The 27392-nt window shown below is 40.2% G+C and overlaps 1 protein-coding gene across 6 annotated transcripts in view; it reads left to right on the top strand.

The window, feature by feature from the left end:
- LOC114880871 (zinc finger protein chinmo) overlaps positions 1-25853 on the top strand; it is a 47171-nt gene extending 21318 nt beyond the window's left edge. For 5 of the 6 annotated variants that reach the window (XM_029197356.2, XM_029197366.2, XM_046285339.1 and 2 more), the window contains 5 exons: positions 6049-6269; positions 6818-7239; positions 7733-7980; positions 8071-8352; positions 24471-25853. In XM_029197356.2, coding sequence (XP_029053189.2) covers positions 6049-6269; positions 6818-7239; positions 7733-7980; positions 8071-8352; positions 24471-24703 — 1406 coding nt within the window. In that variant the 3' untranslated portion in view covers positions 24704-25853. Of the gene's footprint in view, positions 1-6048; positions 6270-6817; positions 7240-7732; positions 7981-8070; positions 8353-11577; positions 11843-24470 lie in introns of those variants that run through there. The other variant, XM_029197350.2, reaches the window with a different exon arrangement.
- The last annotated feature ends 1539 nt before the right edge of the window (positions 25854-27392 follow it).

Genomic DNA, 27392 nt, shown 5'->3' with positions numbered 1-27392 from the left:
AACAGCGTGAACTCATTCCTGGACGAGCAAAATGCAAAATGAGTTAACCAGTTTCTTTCTTGTTCATTTCTCGTTGACCTTGCGCCTCTCGAGTGTTCCTCTAGAGAATAAAATATAATTAATCATCATACTCGCTACTTGTTTATGAAACAATCTATGTCACAGTTCTTACATCGTTGCATATTTGATTTTCGATTTTAAACATTATTTTATGACATAAAAGTATGGCGTAATGGCTATTATCCTGTATTAATTTTTCGACGAAAGTTCAGTGAAAATGATTGCATAAACCTTTCGTTAATATTCTTAACCGAAAATAAAGATACTTCGAAGTGAAGGCTGTTGGTAACTTGATGAAACATTTAGAGAACGTATAGCCAATGAATACATACTACTGCGTTAATTTTAAATACGTTTACATAGCAATTTTCATGAAACTTTAAGCTTTAATTTGCGATACTTTTATGTAGCAAGAAAAAAATAACATAAAGATTAGCTAGTTGATTTGTAACGACTCGATAGTTTCTATACAATTGTGGCGCTTAATTGTTTGCTCTTCGATTATGGAAATCGCTCGTTTCTATCAGTACGATCGTAATCGATTCAGCTTCGAGGATGGAAAAACAAGGATGAAACGCGTGGAACCAGAAGCGATTTCAAGGCTTGGTATTCGTTAGTATTACAAGGCAAACGCAGAGTTGCGAAACGCCACGATGTTGATAGCGGTGCTGTGTTCGTTATCAGATTATTAAGGTATTAAATACCATGTGGCACCGAACGTAGATCGATAATATTATGCGTTCGCCTTTTTTCGATCGTGTCGCGCTCATCGAGATAGAGCGGGGTGAAATTATAAAAATTAATATATTCGAACGGTGTACGTAAATCGCATACGAATGCAGGTGCCCACGTACTGATAATTTTCTCGAATCGAGAGTTAATCATCGTCCGACTAAGTGGGTCAATGACACAATTACACAACTCGTTGGCTTAGCAGGCTCGTGCGTGCATTCACGGGCTTTGTTGGAACAGACACAACGCGTTGTAAATATAACCGCGAAGCTACGATATTTTTCTCTGTAAAACACGCGCGAATTTTTTCTTTTTTTAAAATTAATTTATGCAAATTTAATTAAAAATTGTTAATAATAGTATTTTTATCTGTGGCGTGGATACCAACGACATTAACCCTTGAACAGCGGAGTTTCGGTCAAGAGATAAAAACTTACAAAATAGAAAATAAACAAATTAAATTAACATAATAATACATAGAATAATTTTCAAAGGAAAATTAAATTAAAATTAGAACTCTCTCCATGGTCCGCCGGTCAAGGGTTAAGATATATTTACAAATCCATGATGATAATTATTTTTAATCTTCAACTGAGCTAATTTTATTTAGTTTTGAATTACTAAATCTTGATATTAAACCATTGTGCAATGATTTGCGTTTGACAATATTGTTGTCGGTTGAAGTGGCAAGGGTTGAGAATAACGCGTCTCTGCCATGCTCTCTAAAGGAATGCAAAGTGGTTGTAAAATAAAAGGGAGGATTTTTTTGGTCCACGTGCAGCCACGTGCGATTGCATAGTACACGTGATCAAGATTTTTCGGCTGCGCGACAAAGTTTCAAAGCTCACGGCCACCCCTTCCACTCTGTTCAATTTTCACGCGTCCAATTCCACCGTTTCGTTTCGTTTCGCTTCTTCTCGTTCTCTCTCCTCATCGAGTGTTTGCTCAATGATTGTCATCGTGCAGCGTACGTACGCGTAACACAGAGAACATGTGCGAACCGATCGACCTTGGTCCCACGCGGCCATTGGCCGAAACCAAAGGAAGCCGACCATGCCGATTGGCCCGTTCAACAGCTCTAAAACGAGCTCTAGCACGCGCGTACAATGTGTTGATCGCACCGCGTGTGCGCCCCGAGGAATCTGGTAGCAAAATTCAGCCACGGAGGGGAACTAGCTCTCGCACTTTGCATCGTCGACCTTGTCGGGCCATTGACCGTCGTTTTGCGCCCCTTGGCTCTTTTCTTTGTCGTTTTACCGTTCTCGTTTCGCTAGGATCGCACTCCTTATCTTTCAGCCTGGCTTAGAACGCGATTTCAACTGCGTATCACCGATGTACAATCGATAGGGAACAAAGGGAAAACGTAGCTCTGCTAGAAACATGTACGTGATAGCTGGATGCTTTTCTATGGGGATGCGAACGGATCTTATTATTGCCTATTAACCCTTTCATTGCTTTCACTTCTGAAATAACGGAGTAGTAAGACTTTGCTATTCTCTTCTTGCTTTTCAATTTCATGCTGAATAACAATTATAGATACTTGGGTCAATAATCTCTTGGCACATGGTATTTATGATGAATAGTATGAAAAATAGTTGATTCTTAAAGTCTTCTGATGTGGTTAATATATTTTGACCCTTTAGTGGTGTGTCTTGTTTCTAACGCGTTCAGTAGAATGTTGCAGTAGAAACAGCCATGCCTGATATGGCGTACTGTAACATGGGTTTCTCTTCTATTCATCTTTTTTTTTTTTAATTCTGTATTTTTACAGATAATAAGAGTAATAAATTTATTTTGTAAAGAATATTTGTAATACAATGCCAGAAATTGTAATTTTAATGGTATTCAAAATTTTCCTTTAACTACATGTTATAAAAAATGTTTTTATACATACATTATGGAAACTTAAATCTTTCATTAGATGGAATAATTTCATTCTAAGATTACTTTGAGCAAGCACTTAATTGTTTAGAGTAACTAATCATTAATGAATGGGATTGCTTCTCAAAACGTTTCCTTTTGATTCCATCGCTTGATTTCATGTAGTGGTAGAGTAGGATTGATTGGGATAATTTAAACGTTGACGGTATGAATTAACAGCGTTGCGCGTTTGAATTATGAACTGTTTTCAGAGTTACAGTTATACCGCTTTATTCATCTAATGCCACGTTCGAGAACCGTAAGATAACGTTCGTCATGGTTATCGCATTATCATATTATTCTCATATTCTCGTAATATAGATGCGTAAACTTTTATGTTAATTTAAATGGAAAATTTAATAATTTCACGAAACGTGTGCTCTTTAAAGTGTGAATATCACAAATACCACGCACTCGTAACGCAGATGCTTAACGATTTACTTTTCTGACTTTTAACGTTATCGTTCATTACCTTATCTCTGTCAACTGTATTACGTACTAGTTACGTTACTTGGAAGTTTGGTAACTTCCAGGCGTACAGAAGCTACCAAGTGCAAACTTACGAATAATCTACTTCTAAATATAAAACTGGAATTCTAATAACTTTAGCCTATTACGTAAGTTGAAATAAGTAGCTGATTTTTATTCGGAATTTTAATTTTCATTAAAATTTAAGGTTCAAATTGATAACACAGGTACTATTCGTGTCATCGAATCGTGTCAAACTTTCTATGTTTCGAAAGCCGCCGTTTGATATGCAACAGCCTAATACATGCCTACATTTTTTGACAGCGGTGTTTTTTTTCTTTTTTTTTTTTTTTTCTGAAAGTTACGCCATAAAAGATACACCGCATGCCTGCATGTTTACGCGATTCAACGCCGCAAGGTGAATCAATGTTCCGATAAGAATCGGTGTCATTTTCGGCAGAACAGGAATGAGAGGGCTTAATTTATGCCGCTTCCGGGTTCTCTGGGTATAGAAACGTTAGACGTGCGCGGAGTAATAGAACGATCGTGCACGATAGAAGAGGAAACGATGACCATCGTAGGAAACTGAAAAACCCTAACCCATTAAAATGTTTACCAGCTGGCCTTCGGGGTATGAATAGATTGCCCGCGAAGAGTGCATTGCTCCGTTGCGTAACTGCGCGCGCTCGTGTTATTTTGCAAGTTTCTCCTCCGCCGAGATTGCTGCGGGCACCGTGAATTAATTTCTCATTCTTAGGCTAATGGATTTAATTAAGCGATTCCTACCGTCGATTCTACACATCTATGTACGATCGTCACGATTATATCGATGATTCATCGCACCGCTAGTTGTCATCGTCATTTATTATTTTATTATTTCTTTTAAACGACACTCGTATAGCGTTAATTTTCTTCGATCAATTTGATCGTTGATACGTCGAAGGTCACCGGCACCAAAAATCAGAAGAATTTTCTTTCATCTTCGTTGGTTAATCTGGAACAAAATGGCTCGCCACGTTGGTAGCTGGTGTTATTACAGACAGTTCGTAGGCCTCGTGGAGGGTATCGGAAAATAGCTAGACGAAAACACGATCGCGTATTATTTTCGCTGCGTCGATCCACACAAAGGATGCGAGAATTCAAGGCACATGTTTCCGGGTCTTGGTTATGAGCTGTTGGCATCAGCGGTGGCATAAGCCACGGTACGCAAAACGCCCACACACGCACACGCGCTCGGTCGTTGGCCCCTGTATACCACACATCGAAAATGAATGTATATTTGGCCCCGGGATACCTGTAACGATACGCATCACGCTATATTTGGCGGGTTGCAAATCTTAGCTTCCATACAACCGAAATTCTTTGAATGAAAAAAGAAAAGGTTATTATTTATTTTGATAAAAATCAAAATAGGCTGAACCAATTTGCCAAAGTCCATCTTTGGAACGGTCACACATAATCCTTGTTATGGTACCATAATTTCTTTCCCTGTAGATTTGACTCATCGTAATTTATCTGAGAGCCATCGAAGATGAAGAGAAGAAAGTGAAAATGTAATTTTTGAAAAAACTTTTCGATTGTTTGTTGACGTGGAAGATAGAAGGTCGCTTTATAAAGGGTTCAGGGTTTGCTTTTTTTTCTAGGAATCTTCTGAATATCAAGCAGCCTAGAAGAACTCGATACGCTTTAGTTAGGCGAGCCATTCCGAAAGGCAGGTGGTTTCGGCCACCTGGCTGGCTGTTCTCGCATGTCTTTCCCCCCTTTTTTTCCTCTTGATTTACTTATTTGAAGGATATCGTGTTATTGCGTCTCCTCTCATCTTCCTCGGTTCGCGTATAATCGAACAGTGACAAGGTTTGTCGTTAGAGCTTGTAAGATGCTCCCATTCGATGGAAACTGAATAGCTACCTTAAATAAATACCTAGTATAATGTATTTTTTTCTCTTAATTAATGATATTAAATTCGTTGGCGTAGATTATTATCAACGACCACCATCGTAGCCGACGCGTTAAATCTTCAAAGCCGTGAGTCGTTGTATATTACAGTCATTATTAATAAATATTCCTTTGCCTAAGAACCTCACTTTCGTCTGTGTAGCATGAGTTATGTTCTTGTTGTGGTCTAAGCAGACGATGTTCGCAAGGGAACACGGGATGATAAAAATATTTTCCTCACGGATTTGTTCTACAACCTATGCGGCACCGTATTCGTTAGACGAGCTCCGATATCGTATTACGCGCACGTTACACTTGCGTACGTGAATTGTAAATTACGGAAGATCGTGTCCGAAGATGGCCTAGATATCCAACGGGCTGCAAGAAAAGGGCATCGCACGTCAAGCCGGCGCTCTTGTCTTCTTTATGCTCTCTCTCTCGCGGAGGGAAATAGAGTACGAGTGGAGGAAAAAAAAAAGGGTTCGATAGTCACCGCTTCCTTTGCACGCCAAAATTCCCGCGGTGTCCGGGCACCATGAAAACCGTGAGAAAAAAGGATTAGAGAATAGAAACATGCACGGGTACCGAAAGTTCGTGGAAAATACTTGGTTCGACCCTAGACAAAGTAATCGTCCTTTGTTGTACTTACAACGTTTTATTCTATGCGATTGATTTAAGAATAATTTTAAGGCAAACAATTGGGAATAATTTATGTCACAATGGCTCACCTCCAATTTTCATCCAAGCACGCTTTAACAAATTATTCTACACTTAATAATTTGATAAAATGGTACTTCAATGAAATAAGGATCCTAAGAAATCATCTATGGAACTGGTAACTGAGAGTTGAAAGAAGGGTTAAAAAAGATGAGATATTTTGATGTTTTAGCGAAAGGTTTGGCTAACTTGTCTGTATTTTTGCGTGTGTTTCAGGAGTAACGTTCAAGGCACATAGGTTAATCCTCGCAGCATGCAGCAAGCACTTTCAAGAGCTGTTCGAAGGAATGCCTCCTTCTCCCGCGGGACTGATCGTTATTCTCGACGGGACAAGTGCCCACAATATGGCGTCCCTTCTCGAATTCATGTACCGTGGAGAGGTACACGTGTCCCAGGAATCCCTCAGCTCTTTCCTCAAAGCAGCCGAATGCCTTCAAGTATGTGACTTATTCCATCTCTCTTAAATAATTGCCCTAAATAGTAGTCATGTGTTCGAACGTGAACGCGTACTTTACATTCTTCGGGGAACATCTTTTTTTATTTTTGGCTACGATTAATGGCCAGCAGTTCCTGTTCTAAACATCCACGCGAGAACACTGAACGATAACCGTGTCAATGTTCTTTCGAAGACCGTGGAAGATTGCCTTGCTACAATGTTCTTTTGAATGCTTACTATTATGCTTTAACATCTCTCAGACAATATTCCTTATTATACTATTTGAGATAACAAATTTTCAACTGCTTTTCGAATTTTCCCCACTAATTTGTGATCCAGGTGTTAATTGAAATTTTATCAAATATGTTTTGATATTTATTATTTCCAACTTAGCCTGTTTTCACCCCTCAATAATATATTAAAAAAACAAATACAATAACACAATAGCCCTGCATCATTAAAAACTTCCAAATTTTCTGTATAAATTCTCGACACCGTTAATTTCCTACATTTTTCATATTTCATTTTTTCTTTCTTTTTTTATTACAGGTAAAGGGTCTGTCCATCGAACACGAGAAACTGGCAGTAGCGCAGAGGCACGCTGCGGAGAACAATAACTCGTCGACGGACGCCGGGGGTAGCAATGGCGGCGGAGGTGATGGTGGTGGCGGTGGTGGCGGTGGCGGTGGCGGAGGTGGTGGCAGCGGCGGCGAGAGCGGAAGTGGTGTCAACGGTAGCGTGAGCGGAAACGTTGCTGGCAGCGTCGGTGGCAGCGTGGGTGGTGGTATTGGTAGCGTCGGCGGTGGTGTCGGCGAGGTGAGCGATTTGGGCGAAGCGGGTGAAGCAACCATGGTTAGAAACATCACGAAGAGGACCCCCACACCGGCACCTTCGCCCGCCCCAGCCTATACCGTGCCCAGCCTCTACTCTACCTCTCACTATTACGAAAGCCCGCAGAAAAGGCTGATGAGGTAAGCCCTTTTACCGGCACGAAGGACTCGCGCGTGAAATTTTCAAATGAAACCGCAGTTACGGAGCTGCCGCGACCTTCCTGGCCTTCTAATGGCGATCGAATCCGTGGCTCGCATTCCACACGGCACCGATTAATCCATCGTCACGCGATTAACCCCTTGACCACCTATAACGAGAACTCGCGTGTATTCGAGCATACTGCTAATGACCGTGATGAAAATTATCAGTGACAATTATCATTCACCGTTCGTCATGAATGAACGTCTTTGGATTTATTTATCTTGCATAAATCTTTCAATGATGACTAACACTAATTAATACACTGCATTCTGTTAAAATTTATTGAAAAATTTTCAACAAACGATGCAATTTCGACATCTTTTAATTCGAACAAAAAGAATAAAATGATGGAAGTAGTTGAATGTAGGTTTTCGAAATTTTTAAAGAAGGTTTTATATAACCTTATATCGTTTATTTTGGGAATACTTTCAGATCGCCGAGCGACGTCGATACTTTAGGAAGGGCGAGTGTGTTACGCGATGGTACCGCTTTCCGGCCCGCGTCAGCGCCACATCCGCTTCTCCTGGAGAATCATTTCTATCAGCCGTTTATCCACCCTTCGGAAACGTCCGCGCATCCCCATACCGCGCCTCACACGCCAACGGAACTGGAACAAGAATTGGAACGAGCGAGGTCCGAGGAACGTAGCAATTGCGATCTCAAGGAAAGCGTAGCCGAAGGTGCGACTCGCGTCCCTTTCATTTTCGATCAACCCTTTAACACTGTTTCAATTTAATTTTGATTAAATAAACGATTATATATTTCCATAGATCTTCGAATAAAACAGGAACCGGTAGCGTTGAGCGATCGGGAGAGGGCAGAAAAATTGGCGGAAAGACTGTCAGGCGAGGTTTATTCCGGGGGAAGGGGGTTCGACGGTAGTCACTATGGTTCAAACTCGGATCAAATGCAACACGGTGGACAAGCTGGCCACGGTATGATGCCCTTACCACCGGCTCATCCACCGACTCCTGATCTCAGCCCTGCACCCACCACCCCTGCTATGTGGAATACGAAGATCAACAAGGCTGGCACTGTTACCACTCCTGATGGTGAGTGATACTTTCAATCTAATCTAATTCTTTTCTCTTAAAATCAATTCTTGAAATAACTGAAATTAATTCTTTGTGATTTGGACAAAGTAATCACTCCCAAATTACTTACGACTTTTGCTAAAAAAATTTTAAATGTCGCTTAAATAGCATGTCAAAGCATTAGATGAAATATTAATCTACAATATCATCGGTAATTTGTACCGTCGTATCATAGACCTGGCTGTATTTCATCTATAACAACCAGTGTGTTAAACAAAGATGGATTAAGTCGTTTCCCAATAATAAACCGACTCGTATCGTGCTAGAAGGAACGAAACGTATCATCGATTACACAAGTTCGCTAAGCTTTTTGCAAACACACCACGTGTTTCTTGATTCATCGCGAAAGCGTCGTACGCGTGTACGATTACACGGCCTACGCTTGAAAATAATTCCTCCAAAAATCGTATTTCATTAAGCTTATTAAAGCGAACAAAACGGGAGAAATTGTTGCTTATTTACATCGCGCCGATATCACTATCGTGTTTACAACTGAATCGTTCAACGTACACGCGTGTAATTAAATCGAAGCGATTAAGAGTAATTATTGATTGCGATAATCGCGTGGTTGAAGTTTCGAGAGTCAGTTAACGGATTCGAAACGGTGGCTATGTTTTATCTGGGCCAGTGCGTTCGGTGGAAGGCCTTCCAGATCTAATGTTACAAAATGCACGACTGATCGTTGCATCATCGGTTGCACGTGGAGCTTTCTTGATGTTGCAATTCCTGCCTCTATTCGTAGCCCCCTTCCAGGTACACTGTTCTCGTGTTCTACAAACCGTTTCGAATGGCGATTGGAATGGTAAGATTAAGAATAATGCAACCTTAAATCGGTACATAAAAAAGTTTTATTTAAATATCAACATTTGTCGCGTCTTAAAAAGTTGAAAAATCGTATTTTTCCTAAATTGATCGAAGGATAGAGCAGTCAGAGTGCTTTCGCTCAGATATATCGTTCAATTCAACCCTCTCTATTTCCCATTCTCTGGAAGGTTGACAAATTATTTCGAGAAAGAACGTGTCGCTTAAAGTCGAATACCCTCTTAAATGTCACCACGAAGTTCGCCGGTTAATCGTCAACGGGGTCGTCCCTCGTCACCAGGTCCGTCCGTGAAAATTTCGTAGCCGCCCGTTGGCAGGTGTATTTTTTACCACGACCTGGCATGAGATAAAAACTTCTAACGTTGAAAAAGAGAGCAAAAGGCGATCTATGTTGGCAGAGGATTCACGGCTGTTCCCTGTTCACGTTTTCTACCTTACGACGGTGTCGTCGGTCGACTCGCCTTCACGGCGTGAACAAAGTGTACAAAGAGGATGCAGGCGACGGTGCAGCCAGTGGGAACATCTTTTGCTCCGGCGAGCAAATCACCGGGCGTGACGCCACGACACCGGGGCCACCGAGGGTGTCGATACAAGAACACATCGACAAAGTCCACCATGGATTACATAGAGAGTTCGATGTGTCGCGGATTACGCTTTAACCATTTTTAATCGCTGCTAGATGAGCGAGCGGACAGGCTAGCCGCGACGGTAAAGAAAGAAGCGAACCGGTAACTAATGCAACTACGGTTATTGACATTAAGCGTGCTCGAACGGCTCGCACGACACGGGAAAAGGCGATACCTGTCGAAGCGAGGGAGGCGAGAGCCGTTGTGTCCACGGAAGAGGAAAAGACCAAGGAAGCCGAGGGGCGAGAAAAGAGAACGGCCTTTTTCGAACGCTTTCGGCGTTCTTTCGTAAGCGACATAGAAACGCGCGGTGAGGCCGGTCCGCTCGAATTGTCGCTACGCGAACGAGAACGGAACGGGAACGGGAACGGGCTCGCCTCGAGATCCCGCTGGCTCAGAGGGGAAACGGAGCTAACGGCCGCGAGATTGTTGGACCATTCTATTAAAGTACAGTTATGCTAGCTTTGATTTAGTCGTTAGGAGTTTGGCTTTTCGTTAGAGACTCGCTGGATCCGGCCTGTGATTTCGTGGCATTGCTTTACGGTAAATGGTTCTGTTCACGCTTCGCTCGGTCGGATTCCCGCGAGGGAACCTTAGGTGATAAATGATACGATTTAACTGTTTGCGGATGAGAGCCTTAGTGAGAAAATAGTTAGATATACATATATTCATTGGCTTTGTACGTTGACGTAATGAGATGTGAGATAAAAGAAATTTTGAAGTTCAGAAACGCTTTAGTACCGTTAGAATTGGTAACATTCATTAGAAGACTAAATGAAATTCGTTTTTATTAAAATCAGTTTCTCAGAAATAATTGCATACATATTTTTTAAAGGACGTTCGGCTATAGTTACCTCATTCTTTCTTTCGACTTTCTCCTTTCCGCCTTCTTCTGTCCTTCTGTCGCTATTGATTCTTTCCAGGCCATGGACCACTTAATTTAAAAATCTAATTATGAAATTATTAACTATAATCGCAGTCGCATTCGCGTGGCTTCAAATCGTCCCTTCTTGTCCCCGATATCGCAGGGAAAAGTGGTGGATGACGAGTCTTATCCAAAGAAAGTTGACACGCAACGCTTCTGAATTATAGAAGAAGAAAGACTAGAAACTGCTCTGTTCGGGCTGCGAGTCGGTTCAAGTCGATGCACCACATCCATTTCGTTCTCTTTCTTTTTCTTTACCTTCTTCCTTTCGAGGCGCGCACCAGTCCTGTTGCAATTTTCCGCACGTGCCTCGTTAATGTTTCAGCGAAGCGTGCACGCGCGCGACCCACGCCGGAAACGTTCGACCACTTTGACTTCTGGTAGCTCTCTGAAACATTAATTCGTCGTTTCCGATTATTAATTTCGTATGCAGGATCGCCGCTACGTCTGTCCTTTCGTGTTCGAAAAAATGTTAGACAGGGGACTTTTTTTTCTTTTTTTCTTTATCGATCACCCCAACGAACGATTCGTGGAGAAAAATTTCATTTGCAACGTTTCATTCTTCTTTGGTAATATTAGCAGAGAGATTGTGCATTGGTGACGTGTTACGTTCTATCGATTATGCGAATGATGTAAGCGACAACTTTCTATCCCGTGTTGTCGATTCGAATGAATCAGAATTCAACAAAATTTCAGGATGATTTGCAATGTTTCTTAAATTCCAGCGTTCAGGTCATGCCTGTAATGTTATTCGGTTCACGGAGAAAACAATATCGATTTTTTAGTTATACTTTCTTTTCTTTTCGTTAGCTCGAGGCTTCTTTACGTTTGGCGGATCACGTGCAGGTCGAATCGGGAGAGATTCGAGAATACCTAACGCGAGCCGATTTAGGCCACCGGTTCTTAGAACCGATTAGTCCTCGATTCTCGCAACGCGCGAACCTCGAAACCAGCTTTAACCTCCAACAGTTGGGAATCATTGCACAATGCAGCAACAACACGAAATCCTTGTCTGACACGATGAGCAGGGAACATTCTCAGCATTGTGCCTCTTACTTTATTGCTTAGGTCAAATGTGACTAAACCGTGAAGAATATCTGCTACTTTATGTAATTAAAGTATTACAAATTTGAAGTTATTTTCTTAACCCTCTGCTTCTTCATTTCCGAGCTTGATTTTATATTCTTCTAAGCTTAAGTTTCTAATTTAACCTACAAGTGATACTTAATTGAAATGTTTAAATCTTCTCGCAGTAAAAATTAAAATTCGAAGGCGAGTCGTGAAAAGTGAAATATTCAATATTAACACTTAAAGTCAAAATACTAAATTTCTAGCGTGAGTAGTCACTAATTATACCAGGTAGAATTGTAGAGCATGATTTCTCGCCTACTTGGTCACCGAACAGTGAAATGGAATTTCCCAACAATTCACCTGTAAATCATAAGAACGACGTTAGAGGGGATCGATGTCTCCAATCAAGAGAGAATTAAAGTTCCATTCCAAAGTAACCAGTTCTCTTTTTTCTCGAGGAGAAGAGCTGAGAAAATGTTCGGTTCCCCCTGGGTAGATGAAGAAGCAAGAGGCTTTGAATGAATTATGGGTATAGACCGTTGGATGTTTTTTCAAGAGAGGATGCGAAAGGCTGGTTCTTATGTATGTCATGGCCAAAGCGGTCCCCGGTATGTTTTAGAAACTGTTAGAAAAGTTTGGTTGACTCTCGTTCACGGGCTGCAAATTATCGCTAGGCCGGAGAGAATTTGTTTGACTGACTCGCACCTAAGTACTTTCATAACTTCCTGAAACCGGTCAATTTCTCGGAGACATGTGAAATTTTTTACCTTAATTGATCCGGCTAACACGGATAATACGTCCTTTTGTTTTCACCTCTGTTTCTATTTACATTCACACGTGTTCAAATATTTTATTGCCGCTCTAAAATGGCTAAAGTAATTCAACAGATAGATAATTGTTCGAAAAGCAATTAGGACAAATAAATGATACTATTTCTAAAGTAGAACATTCTAATTATTCTTCAAAGGTAAAAAAAAAAAACTATTGAACTCTTGATATTTTGAGATGTACATATTGGAAAATGTAAAAAGATAAATTGAACATTTGAACTGAGAAGGCTAAGAAACTTTATCACAGATGATAGTTTTAGGTTGTCAATCCTTTTTTTTTATACGTATCCTTGTTAAATTCGATCGAATGAAAAGCGTGGGCGTCATCTTCGAACGGCCTCGTTGACTTTGTCAGAAGTACCAGTGAAATTCAACATGACAACCATCCCTAGGACTCGTATTGATCGACAGCACGCACTATTGTGCAGGAGAATCGTCGTAACCAGAATTAAAGACCGTTTCTTCAGTTTCTGATTACTATAGGATAATCAAATTACTTCAAAGTTTCGGGTGAGATTCTTCGTACGATCCAAAAGCGAAACCATTCGTTTTCCAGGACCTTTACTGGGTCATTAAAATCGTATCAAAGATATAATTAATTCAATTATTACTTCGTTAATGATTTTGTAATGGGACGTAACATTAATCACGATTATAAAAATGTACATAATTAAGGTATCTCGTTAGATTAATATTCAGGACTTACAGAGGGTTTCGCAAGAGCCTCTATTGAAGCACATTGATTTTGCAACAAAGTTTAGAGATAATTTCTTACGATAATGAATTAATCGCCGTTTGGAGCCTTAGTTTTATCGAAATTTAAAAACCTCGGATATAAAATCAGTAAATATTCTCTATGAAAGATTAACATTTCGATAGCTGATAACAGCACTTAAGACTTCATTAACCCTTCGAAGACGATGAACTCTTGTTTGTGTTCAAAGAAAATCATCGCGATAACTCTTTACAACAAAAGCTATCAAATTTACTAAATCTGAAAGCGTTTGAAATTAAAAAAAAAAAAAAAAAAAGATTGTCCCATCCTTAAACACAAGAAACCAAACAAAAGAGTTTGATTCGAAGAATCAATCAACAACGTGCAAAGCCATGTGTGTTATCGGGATCGAACAGATTGCAACGATTGCACGTATTACTTATCGTAACGAGGGATCAGAGTGTTAGTTTATGGGGAGGGTGGAAAGGGGGCCGCGTAATCACTCAATTGGTCAGTGATAACAGCAATCTTTCAGTTACCTATTTTTGTGCGACGATCGACCGCGAATTGTTTGTACTATTTTTTCGTTGCACGTATTTTTTCCCCGCACATAAACACACACACAATGACTCTCATTCAACACGTTCACACTGTTAACAATTAGACCAGCTGATAAGACAGATAGTGGGTCTCGTGCAATGCCGAATTTGGGTCACGAAATATTTCATGATAACACCGTTAGAGGGCTTAATGGCCTAATGGTACGAACGAAGCTGGTAAAATTTGATCAGAGTGGCACGTTTGTTTTTCGTTAAATGTAAAATACTGTGTATTTGGAGCAAATTCTTCGATTAGTTTTGTTTTCTTGAAATTTTTTCTGGAACAACTGCAGCGATAGAAAACGAGTCTCTTCATTTTCTTTGAATGAAATTGAAAGAGGAATTTATTTATAGAAAAATATGAAGATTTGAATCATTTTGACCCCTCTGAAAGTTTTATTGCTATGATTCTCGCTTTGACAAGTACGAATAAAACAATGGATTACCGTGTTGGCCCGGTGCTACCCTCCCACGCACAATACGTAACCCTATCTTTACTGAAAATCCTCAGCCCTTAACCCTACCTCCTGCGCTAACTTGCCATCCCTCGGCAACCTTCCCCTCGTTTTTGTATCTATCTTGCTTTTTTACGCAATCCTTCTCACTCCTCGTCCTCGATATCCTATATGTAGACGGACGCAATCATGGTCCACTGCATTAGAAATGATCAATTTTCAATTCTCAATGTTTAATTTTCAATTTTCATTTCTCAGTTTTCAATTCTCCATTTGAAAATTTTCAATTTTCAGTTACTTTTTAGACTTCAGACTGTAGAGTTTAACAGTATAAATTTAAATAGAACTTCTCGCAGTCTTAGAAAATCTCTCAATCGAATTATTGTATTGCTAAACACAGGAAGTTTGATATAATTTGATGACAGAAAAGTATCTCGAAATACCACTTGTGTTATATCAATTAAAACCTTAAATTTTACTGAAAATGACTGTATAAACAATTCGTCAATATTTTGACTATAAAACGACTGGTTATCATTTGCAACAAACAACAACCGCTCTCGCCTATGAAAACGATTTCATGACATAAAAGTACACTGCAATACCGTTTATAGCATATCAATTTAAAGTCTAAGTCACTGGAAACCTGCCCCATACCAAACTAAATCATTTATAACGTATATCTCGTATCACAAAAGCTATTCATCATATCCAATCAAAATCTCCAAGGAACTTACTTCTTTCGCGATCCATGTATCTAACTCATAAATCATCGGTACTATTGACTATAGGATCTCACGGCTAGCCACGGATTATTCTACTTTGTCCCTATCGCGGTTGCATCGTAGGCAAAGGGAAGTTGCGTGTCGGGTTTTCACGCAATCTTGTTGAACGTGTTGCTTGAACTTTCACATGCGACCGTCAGATAGCGCTTGCTTGCAAACGCACAAGCGTGCGCGCGAACGCCAGGCGCGTATATTTTTGGGGGTCGAAGGGGTGGGAGTGAAGTTGAGGTGGAAATGGACGACAGCCCAGGCGTGGGTGCAAATTTACTGCAGCGCTCGCGATTCTGCAATGTCGGTCGAATCCGACGTATTTCATGCGACTGGCCACGCAATGGAGGGAGGGACGATGGGGGGGATATACCGGCTGTTCGAAAATTATCTGCAACAGAATGCCGCGTTATCGGTTTTAGCCTCGTCAGCGAACAGATCGAAACGAATTTATTAATTACGTTTCAGAGCGTTGCGAACGGTCGTTCGTTCTGAACCGATGAGACCGGACTTTAAATGTGATCAGTTTAAATGAATGAACAGGTAGCAGAGATAGCAATTCATTGCAGTCATAGTTATGCTATTTATTTTCATTACTTTTAACAAAATTAATCTTTGAGTAAATATATACTGTTTAAATTTTGTTGCATTATAATTGACGTGTACTATTGGCGTTTATTTCTATTCTTATTTTTATCATTCCCTGTAATTACTGTGTCAGTTAGTTTCTGTTCATTTATGTAGACATTTCTTTCCATTATATGCTTATTTTGGGTAACGATTTTAACATATACGTTATTATTGATGCGATTAGAGAATGTTGTTATTATTTGATCTAACAATAAGAGTATTGCTCTTTCAAGAAGTAAATTTAATTATCTTAATTAACTAAACTCCTAATGCAATATTCGATGAATTTGAACGGTGTTCACGGAATGAAATGCACCGGCAGTTTTCCGGGACACGATGTGTAGGGTGCCAAATTTCGTAGAGCCGTGCCTACCGCGGCACCTACCAATCAATAAACGAATGCGTGCGTGCACGGATAGGGTTGGTGTGCGCGTGTGTGCAGCCCACTGTTCGCTTGTGTGAGTGCACGTGCCGCCAAAAGTTCGTGAACGCGCAAGGTTTGCGTGCTTCCCGGTTGTTTGTGTGCACAACTACGCGTACGAGGACCGAGCGTAAATCGCGCGCGCGTGCACCTCTATACAATACCGTCCAAAAGTATCCGGACACTTACATGTTTTCAGATATCAAAGAAACATGTATCTTGAAAAAGATATATTTACTTTACAAAAGGATGGAAACACTATTCCGTAGTAGCCTCCACGATAATTTAATGAAAAATTGGAGTTATGTATTAAAAATTTGAAGAATAATTATGAATATAATTTAAAAGAAATTGAGAAAAAATGTAGGTAGATATTCAGATATTTGTGGATGGTACTGTATATGTACATTAGCCTTCTTTTTTAGTATGAGTGTGTTTTGAAGGAGAGGCAAGTCTTTGATGAGTTGGTACCTTGCACCGCAACCGATATTTTCTTTTCTTTTTTTGCTTTATCGAACGACTCGACTTGTTCTTAACCATGCAACATTTATCGTTGCACTTCCAGCGCGTTTCCAAAAATAATTTATCGTTGAAAGATGAGGAGAGGGGACGATTGACGTAGTGGAATAGCACGTTGAATTATCGTATTTGCATTCGATGAATTCTTGTCTGTTATAGTCTCCGACGCGAAATTGCACGTGGAATTGGAATTTCTTGCATCTGGAAATTACTCGCGACTTTGGATATGATGCGTTAGAGCGAAGTCTTTGATGACTCAATCTATGATTTAGAACATAGAAAATGAAAAGTAATATTCTGTTTACTATTGTTTAAAAAAACATCGGAACAAAAGGCAAGATAGTTTTGCAATTTTCGTGATAATTCTTATATCAAATGCGCGAACACTTACTCAAAGTTTCTTACGTTCGACTATTTCTTTATCGCACAATAGATAATAACCATCCGAATTTTATCACTTATGATAATTCTCGAGAACACTAGAAACGCGGATTTCTAGATTTTAGTTTACAGTAAAGATCAGATAACGATTTACGTATCGAACGTGCATTATCGATTGACAAATTTATTGCTCGATATGTAGGTCACCGTGTGATACGATCAGATCGTCCAGGAAGCAATAGAACTTTTGTTTGGTTCAATACCTGAAATATCGACGAGGCGTTCTTAATGAAATCCAATTGAAATAATATAAAATTTCGAAATTGAATTTAAAAAAAAAAAAAAGAACGAAAAAGTAAGAATCCTTCTGAAAATAAGAATTCTCCAAAACTAAATTGCAGATTTATAATGAAACGCATAGTGTGTATTTGAAGAGAACGTAATCCCCGAGATACGTAAACGCGCGATCACCATAAATAATTCAACGCGAGGAACGAAGCGTAAAGCGAGGCAGGTCGTCTTTAAACAAGGCGTCCCTCCCTGAAACCGAGAGTGAAAACATTAGGCGGGAAGGCGAGAAATCATGTCACCACGAAAGTGGTCGGTAGAAACAAGCGCAGAGGGAGTTGAATAGTTATATTTCGATTCAGCGAGGTCTCGGAAGTGGACCGTTGTGCAGGTTATGGTTTCCTCCGATCTGTTCGAGGGGTACAAGAGGGTTAGCATCCCTTGCACACGGGTTCGAGGAGACTACCGAGAAATAAGAGGGCCTCGTCTATGTTACTTTCCTTTTGCTCAGGGTTACATCGCAACGCTTCTCTCCGACATTGATTTTTCTCTTCACCTTTGCCTTCTGATCAACTGGACGTCTCGGGTTTAATTGTGGAAAATTTTCCTCGTTATCCTCCGCTTGATTCCTCAGCTTCTCCGTCCCTTAGACGCGTTATTCCTTTGTTTCTTCTCCGATTTGTTCCGAATGATCGGACAGGCTGCCGCCCAGTCGACGGCGACCAATTTGGCGCCACCGAACGAAATGTGTCAAGGACTGTGTGGCGATCCACGCTCCTACGCGATGAAGCGTATCCATCCGTCAAATCGCCCTCCCTGCTGGATCACGAACATCGCATGGAAAAACGGTAGGCGTTAAGATACGTGGCCACCAGTTTTCTGGATCGAGACAGAGTCTCGGCGTTCCGATTCCTACAGATTTCCCACGAGACGAGGCGGCAACTAGTTTTATCCACGGGCGCACGTGTGCTCCCGGAAAGCGATCTTTATTTTGGCTTTTCGAGAAGTTATGTCATCGGGCGCGTAGGCTCGCTTTTCAAACTATTTCTATCAGGTGGCTGGTTGTTTGTTCGTTTTAGATGATGCATCGAGGAACTCGCTCGATTTTTCTAGATATCGTTTTTCACGTTTCTGTAATTAGAAAATAAAAATATTTCTCGAGGGTTAATGGTGACGGTCTTTTATCTTTTTTGGATTGTCGTATATCGAGTAAGAGTTTGTTGCATCAGTTTGAAATTTCAAGTTAATCGAACATGACTGTATAAATGCTTTGTCAACATTTGATATGCAACAATTTATAATTAATATTGCTTCAAGCAGTACTTGTTATCAAAAGCAATATTGTTGAAATGAAAGATAACGAGACGGACAGTCTAAATGAAAATGTCGAACAGAGAAATCGGTAATCTAATCTGGCAGGTTGAATCGATCAAAGTGGCAGGTGTAAAAGATGCACCCGATTTGAATTCCTATAGCGTTTATCTTTGCTTGTATCATCAGTTGCATTATACGTGCGGTGCATACTTTATAGCAACACTCTTACTTCAGACAAATAAATAAATAAATTAACATGTAGGATCATTTTTCATTTTGACCAAAGTCAATATTAATTTTAACAGAGGTACGTTAACGATTTCTGTACCTAATTCGAAATACATATCAAAACTGAAATTCGTCATTTTGATTGTTTTATTGTTAAGTATAAAATATGTACATATCTCGCGTGCTATCCATATGTCGATAGGTTCGTACACCCACGAACATCCGCGGTGATAACGCGAAAAGCAAAAGACAATTCTCTCCTCCGTTGAATGACGGTTCTTCTTATGAGAGAAGAGGATCTCGACGGTGTTGCGTAACTCGAACGAGCAACGAACAAAAACGTTCCAGCGGATGAGCCGGGGTAAAAATTCCGCCGATAAGATTGCTGATATCCAATGGCGGCCGATCGATCGTACGAAGCCGCTGCGAGTTGTCGTAGGACTGTATCGATGCTTTCTTTATGTTATTCGTTAGTTCGATCCATTCAACCGAAAAGGGAGCTATAGGGTCAGACCTTCTCGTTGGATGGGTGGGGAAGACCTTGGAGGCTGCTGCGTCTCGTAACTGAACCTTTCCATTTTCCCCTCTCTTCACGAAGGTCCATGCGGCTCCGAACCGACCGGACGCGGACTGTTGCGGGATTTCCTCGCCTCCTAGGCCCTTTGCTTAAACACGTACGAGAAATCGAAGGCCGAATCGCAAATCTCATATTTCCCATCGATTTCTAACATTGTTTCAGGATTTTCCTTCTTCGAACTCGTAGTTCTATGTTAAACCGACCTTCCTTCTTGTTCTAATTGAGTATTTCTTGGGATTGTAAGCAAAATTAGTCGAAGCTTCGATCATACGAGAATTAGGCTTGAATAATTTATTTCAATATTGGAGAAATGGATTTTCGAGTAAAATTAGAAATTAAGGACGTTTCTGGAAAAAGGATCTATAGACCTATGGGCCCTTTTTCTGTGAATCGTTTCTAGCCCTCGGACTGCGGACCATGGAGAGAGCCAGGATTTTAATTTAATTTTGTGTTTCATATTAGTTTCGTTTTCTAAATTTTATATACTGTTCTTTTGAAAAGTATTCTTCAAGGATTAACTAACTACCATGGGTTTATATTTTATGGCAATAATAATATTTTGAGTCACGTAATTAACAGTTCAAACATAGCAATACATTGAATAGACTGAAACTAAAACTTCTAATGCAATTTACTCAATTCATAGATGTATTCTTCTTTAGAAATGTCCTCAATTATTGCTTATCGATTAGATGGTGTTTAATTTATTTAAAGAATATTTTATGGGAAAAATCCTGTTCGAGTTTCGTCGAATAAAACGTAAATATTGAGATAATTATCAATATTCGTACGATAAGATGCAACTCGTATAACAAAGCTGTCTCTTATCAAAATTTATTCGTGTTTGTAATACTGCAACTCTTTGAATCGTATCGCAAAGGAACTGACAAGATAAGCAATATTTCGTAACGAAAAAAAAGAGAGAGTAATAATAATGGTTGTGTAATGTGATTGGTGCAATCAAATATCTGAAAAGGAAATATCACGACGAACGCACAGAGGAATTCAAAAATACAGTTGTATCATAAATTAATTCGATGAATGCGACGACCTTGTTTACGATAACGTAGAAATTTTCAAGAGTCGTTCGGAGGAAACGATTATTTATATGCACAATATCGTTACGGGGCTCGTATCACAGCGTTACAGTATTATTATTCTGCAAGCACGTGTCAGGGTCACCTTCCGCGAATTTTGTTACACACACGTGTAGCCGAGCAACGCTCAAAATAATTTTTCCCGAAAATTATACCATCGGTAAGAAAACGTTCTTCTTCTTCTGCATTCTCGGCTTGTCCCGTTCATGCATGTGGAAACATCTCATCTCTCTTTCATTTTTATTTTATTTTTTAAACGCCGATTAAGAGATTCAAGGTTGGTTGCATCGCGGACACGTTGCTATCGATTGGCCACGACATGCGACGTAACGTTATGTAATAAAAATATTATGCGTCAAACGCATACCAACAGTTCTTTTTTCGTTTGCATTTACGCAAGTTTCCCGTTGGATGATTATCGTCTTCTGCCCACCGAACAATTGTCCCTCTTCCAGAACGTCTCGAAATAAAGCCCTCTTGTCTCGTACTACTTGGTCCCCCTTGCTTCTGTTAGTAGCTTGCTTTCTGTTTCTACTGCACTCGTTGCAACCAATGCGGTGATCGGAGAAAGCGGTTTCGTATTGCAATTATAAATATTTATATATAACACCTTTGATTTTTTGTACGAGATCGTGATACTTAATTTTATTCATTTAATCCTCGGACAGCGGACCCTGGAGAGAACCACAATTTTAATTTAATCTCGTATTCCATATTAGTTTCATTTTCTAAATTTTATACTGATCTTTTAAAAATTATTCTTTTAATATATGAAACTGTTTCGTTCAAAAATTGTACGTTTAATATCGTAAAATATTTTTTACGATCCATATAGATTTCCCAAAATTTGTTATTCGAGTGTATTTTGTATGTATAATTTTTGAATTATAATTAGTATTCCGTATTACCATCTCTCAATGTATAATTTGTATATAATATAGTAAAAATAATAATGTGAAATCACAAATACGTGACAGTAAATGTTAAAGTGTTTATTACAAAGTTTGTTAACGTCAAAGAAACGCCATTATATTTGCAAATTTATGATGTGCATAAAAGGTGCAATCTTGACTGTAATAATTATATTCTGATACATTCTTTAAAAAGAAAGGTAAAATGCAACCGATTAGAATCCTTCAACCAGCATCATGGCAAAGGTAAGAAAAAAGAGCAGAACCCCTAAACGTAGTTTCGAAACCGAGCCCCGACACGAGAGATCTGTCAACTGCAAGCCGCACTTATCCTATCGATATAGTCCGAATTCTCAGAGATTTAATCGATCGTCTAAGCACGAAAACACACCCTTGGCGGTCCCTTGGCCGCAGATTAGCCGGCTCCTTGATACATTCGAGGGAGAGAAAAGGGGGCCAGGATGTCCCGTAATAATCGTCGATACACACGAAATTCGGAATCCGAAAATTTCCAGGCAAGGCAGATGGCGTAGCCTTTCGCGGAAGCGATCTTTCTCGCTTTTTAAACGCCGAGATCGGCGTTTTGCGTTTCTGCATGTCTCAGGGGCGTACCTACCCCGGAGGCTTCTCCTTTACCTGCTTTCCTTTTCCTCTTCGATCGTCCCTTTCTCTCTTGTTTTCTTCTCGTTTAATTTCTTCCCATCTCTGTCCCTCATCTCGATCCTCTTCACTCCTTTCTTCTTCTTCTTTTTCTTCTTCATCTCTGTTTTTGCCCTTCTTTCCAACTCTCTAAGCTTCCGTCTCCTCGGCTCACGCATTTCCTCCCCACCCTGAACACTGTTCCACGTAGAGAACTTCTTCACGGATTCTTCGCCTTTGTTTCGCCAGCGATCCTTTGTGAATTTCATAGTCAGCTGCACGAAATCGAGCCCCGCGGCCCCATTTACTTTTTCTAGGATGCCCCGGCTCTATTTTTAAAATGCGATGCCCCTCGTGGAATCGTGCAACCGAGCCAGACTAACGCGACCATCTTCGAGGACATTTTCCGCAAGGACGAGGAAATTTTAGTCGACTCTGTTTCCCGGGAACTTTAACAATTACGTGGCTACTCGTTAGACGAGACGGTGCCCTACGCGTGCCTCCAGTTCACGCCCGGAAAGTTTTGTAATTGGCCGACAGAAAAATCTGCAATTAGCGCGTTGATGGTCGCTGGGAATAGAATGTCCTGATAGCGAATACAAAGAATTTTGTCCTTTCATTTTAATTGGCATCTTTATTTTACTACCTTATATTATTAGTATCGTATTAACGATTGAACGATTATCGCGATCCAGTCAATAATGTATGAAAGAAATACGAGTTCAAGGGAAGGCGATCATGACGCTTATACGTTTCTGAAAATGATTCACGATGAATTTCATGAATGTTAAATATGTTATTAAAATCTTCTTCCATTTTTCATGAATTTCAACGCGTCCACAGATTAATATTCGTAGTTAAATGATTTTCATATTATATTTTAGGTATCTAACTATTTCAAGTGTCTAAGCGTAGCTGGTTATCATGAATTTTATTGTACTAGTGTAGAGGAATAGATAAATGATTTCGATGTTCATCACTCTTTGATACACTAAAGATAATGTCGTGAACATGACGACAAACCTGCGGCTGTAATCATTCTTCTTCTCATTAAATTTCCCGACGATTTTATAATAAATAAATTCATTATTTATTCGCGTCACGAATAAGGAATTTTTTGTCGAGTAGAGTCTCATGATATTCGGAAAGAAACGGGAGGAATTGGGAACGGTTACAGCGGATTCCCCTTAATACCAGTCCTTAGGCGCTAATGAATGGTTCCCCGTGGCCTTAGGAAAATACTAACGTTTGTAAATGCCGCCCTCGATGCGATTCGATCGTGACCGATGGGAATCGCAGCGGTTCCTCGTCGACCTTACACGTGCCAGCAGGCTGTATGCCGTTGGCCTATAACTCTGCCATGAACTTCATTCTCGTTTAAGGGACCGATGGCGAATCTCAAACGCAAACAGCAAGATCAAATAGTTGATTACGCAACGTGCAGTTGGCTCGTTGGATTCCGCAGTTGAAACACACTTGAGCTAGAATTACAATTAACACAACTTGTTTGACCTTTATTATTATAACATTTATTAAATTTGCTCCATCATACATAGATCCACTTGTTTCAATATCAACATCAGATGTTTAATATTATTTCAGTGACGAAATTGTCACTGTCATGGTGGTTAGGAAAATAGAAAAAGAGAAATCTCGAATATCATTAGCATTATATTAATAATTTAAGGTAATTGAAATGTTTAATTTGAAAATCAATAGTTATGTCTGACTACACACGTTAACCCTTTGACTGTTATAGACGCATATATCTATAGGTTGTTTCTTGTATATCATAATCATAATCAAATAAAAGTTATCAACGCATATTACTAGTTACACACCATGTGTTATCAGATTATAATGATGCGATAAAACACTAATAAAAAGATACAAAAAATAAATTTAGGAATGAAATGAAATAAAAAAGAAAATGATAAGTGTTATTGACTTTATTCTTATTTCGTACAGACAAAACGTTTAAGCCTAGAGTACTCAGCAGTCAAAGGGTTTGTAATACGTTCTCTGCGGTATGTACTGTTTTCGGTACACTTTGAACTTCCTGCTCGTGTCACGCTATATTTCTGCTATTACAGAATTAATACTCGCCCAAGCGATATTGCGTGATCGGACCTCTAACTGTTGACGCCATTAAGTCGTATGGCGAGGAACGTGTTAATTAAAGGATTCCCTTAATCCTATTACAACTTCATTAAAACCTCGGTTACGACTAACCATTCGAATTTTCTTTGTTTCAGGCAAGAAGCTGAAGTGTCCGTTCTGCGAGAGACTGTACGGCTACGAGACGAACCTGCGCGCCCATATACGGCAACGTCACCAGGGTATTAGGGTGCCGTGTCCGTTTTGTTCGCGGACCTTCACGCGGAACAACACGGTCAGACGGCACATCGCACGGGAGCACAAGACCGAGCTGAATCTGAAGGCGTTCCAGCAGTCGAACCATTCGATGTCGGACTCGGTGCCGCAGTAACGACATCCCCGTCGTCGTCATCGTCGTTGTCGTCGTCGTCGTCGTCGTCGTCTAAGTCACGATCGTCGTCGTGATCATTGTTGCCGTCGTGGAGGCACCGAAAGCAGCCCGATTGCTACTCGAGTAACCCGCGAGTGACTTCGAGTAACCCGAATGACTTCAAGGAAGATGGAACGAGTTAGCTGGAAGGTAAAGGTCCATCTTTCCCTTTGGTCGTCGGTCAACGCCGTTCCCATCCTGTGTCGCATTCGGGCGACACTCTGGACTCCTCGTTTCCCTCGTGAACTACGCCTCGCTGCGTTTGACAGCGGCCAAAGCTGACGGTCCGTCGAGAAGCACGCGAGTTCCTGGCGATAGGACTACAAAGGAAACGATACGTGCGACCCGCTGGGTCATCGAGGTCTGTTCGTAATAGTTGTCAATTAAACTGCGACCGTCACGAGTCGACCTTCCAGTACACGCCGAGGAAAACGTCTGGGGGGAAATGTGCACGGATTTCCGGGGGGACACGTTGGTGCACTCAGTAGGATGGATCTTCAGGGTTCTCCTTGTAAAACGACGTTTTCAGTTTTGCTTTCAGATCTCACAGCCCGTGATCTATCTGACTTTTCGAATCTATTTTTATAGATTTACAGTTCCTTTTAATTGTGCGTCGAAGCGAGACGCATCTTGCGAAGGATGGACGTCGGATGAGACAGAAGGCGTTGACCACGATGTAGGAAAAATTGTCCCGGTGATCGGATCATGGAATACACGGGGAGATTGAAGAGACGGAAAGCGAAGAAGAGGAGGAAAGGAGCTCGGAAAAACGTCGACGTCCGATTGCTCGCGTAGCTATGCACAGAGGTAGGGAATTAAGCGCGTCGCGCCTCGGACACGCTCGCGGATACGCTGCAAATCACAAAACTAGTCAATGAAAGTGCAACGTCGAGTAAGAGTTATTAACTATAAACGCTTAAAGAGCGTGATTAAATAGAGAAGTAGAGAAAAGAATAAAAAAAGAAAAAGGCGTAAAACACCGGAGGATAGAGAAACGTGAAACGCGGATTCACGAAGCTAAAGAGAGAAGAAGAGTAACGAAGAAAAAAAGACGCATATCTCAGGTGAAATCGTATACAATAAGCAAAATAGAACTTTTTGTTTCTCAGTCTTTTTTCTTCTTTTTTTTTTGTATTTTCGTTAATTTTACTACGCGTGTTTTGGTGCCACGCGAGAACGAACAGGTTCGTTCGAACGAGGTGTACCAAGAAGAGAACACGCGATATCAAGCATGAAATAGCAAACGGTGCAAGCGTTGTTGCGATAATAGGTTTAATTAACGAAAAAGTGTCTACTTACTGCCGCTACCTTTACTATATACAATAGTTGAACGTTACCATTGGATTAAGGATTATCGAACTGCTACCGCATCGTCGCATCAAACACTGTTATATACTACTGACACACCGCAGGGAATAACTGGTACTATTATTGCTGTTGATGTCGAGAGCCTAGGGTCGAGGCACAGGTGATATATCTACATTACGTTCACGCATTAGTGCCAAAAAAAAAACACGAGAAATCAAACAACTCTGGATCAGAATCGCATCTCCGTTTGTACATTGCCGAGCATCAATAGTCCTTCCTAGGGAAAATGGCGAGGTAGAGGAAGGTGGCGCCACCGTTGCTCCGAGTATCGTGGCAAATGGTGGAATCTCCTTCTCCTAAATTGCTTTCACTCCTATTAGGAGTTGATTAATATGCTCTGCAATGTCGCTCCTAACAAGACATAAAACATATCCAGAAAAAAGATATGTACTCCATGCAGACACGTATATTTTTCCTCATCTTTGTTTTGTATAGATATACCGTTTTATAAAGGATTTATGAGATTATTACTACGATTACTGGAACAGACAGGCTGTCGAGTTACTGTATCTCATGTAGATTCTTCCTGGCGAATGCGTTCGAGATCCACGGAATAATAATGATACATTGAGAATGTATTTTTTTTCTTCGTTATAAGAGCGTCTTCTTTTTTATACGTTGAAACGCAGGTTAAAGTTCAGGGGATGGCTGTTCTTAATTGTCATTTATACACGGAACGGACATTTCCTGTCGTCGAATGCGTTTCACGCATGTGATCCATAGTTTTTCTATACGCATTCGCTTAGGGAAATCGAAACGTGACGAGATGTGTCACGCGTACAATCACTACCACTTTGTTACCTGTTTACAATGTTTAATACGGACTTTTGTCCGAAGCAATAGTCGAGATATATAGGGGATATAATAATCAATAGATCAGAATTGAACAAAGAGCATAGGAATAATTGCTAGACCGGTTGTATAGAATGTGATCAATGCAATAGTTATTATATTACATTTACCTATAGATAGATATATAGATACTCCTAGTCAGGATGGCACCACGATATTACTTGTTGCAGTATTGACACGTTTTTATTACTACAAACTTTTATCTATCTCTCTTATTTTCTTCTCTTTTACCCTTCCGCGTGTTTACGTTGATTCAACGTTTTATTTTTCTACTACCCCCCCGATTTTTGTTTTTCTTTTTTTTCTTTGTTGCGTTACAGAAGATGAAGTTTAACCAAGAGTTATCTCACAACGATACGCGTATACCGTATGGTATCAAAGACAATAGATAATAGAGAATTATTTAGTATTTATATGGTCATATGAGAGC

This window comes from Osmia bicornis, chromosome 4 (genome assembly GCF_907164935.1).
Source record: "Osmia bicornis bicornis chromosome 4, iOsmBic2.1, whole genome shotgun sequence".
Taxonomy (NCBI): Eukaryota; Metazoa; Arthropoda; class Insecta; order Hymenoptera; family Megachilidae; genus Osmia; species Osmia bicornis.
Note: the sequence above shows the minus strand (reverse complement) of the source record. Positions and strands in the feature narration are given on the sequence as shown.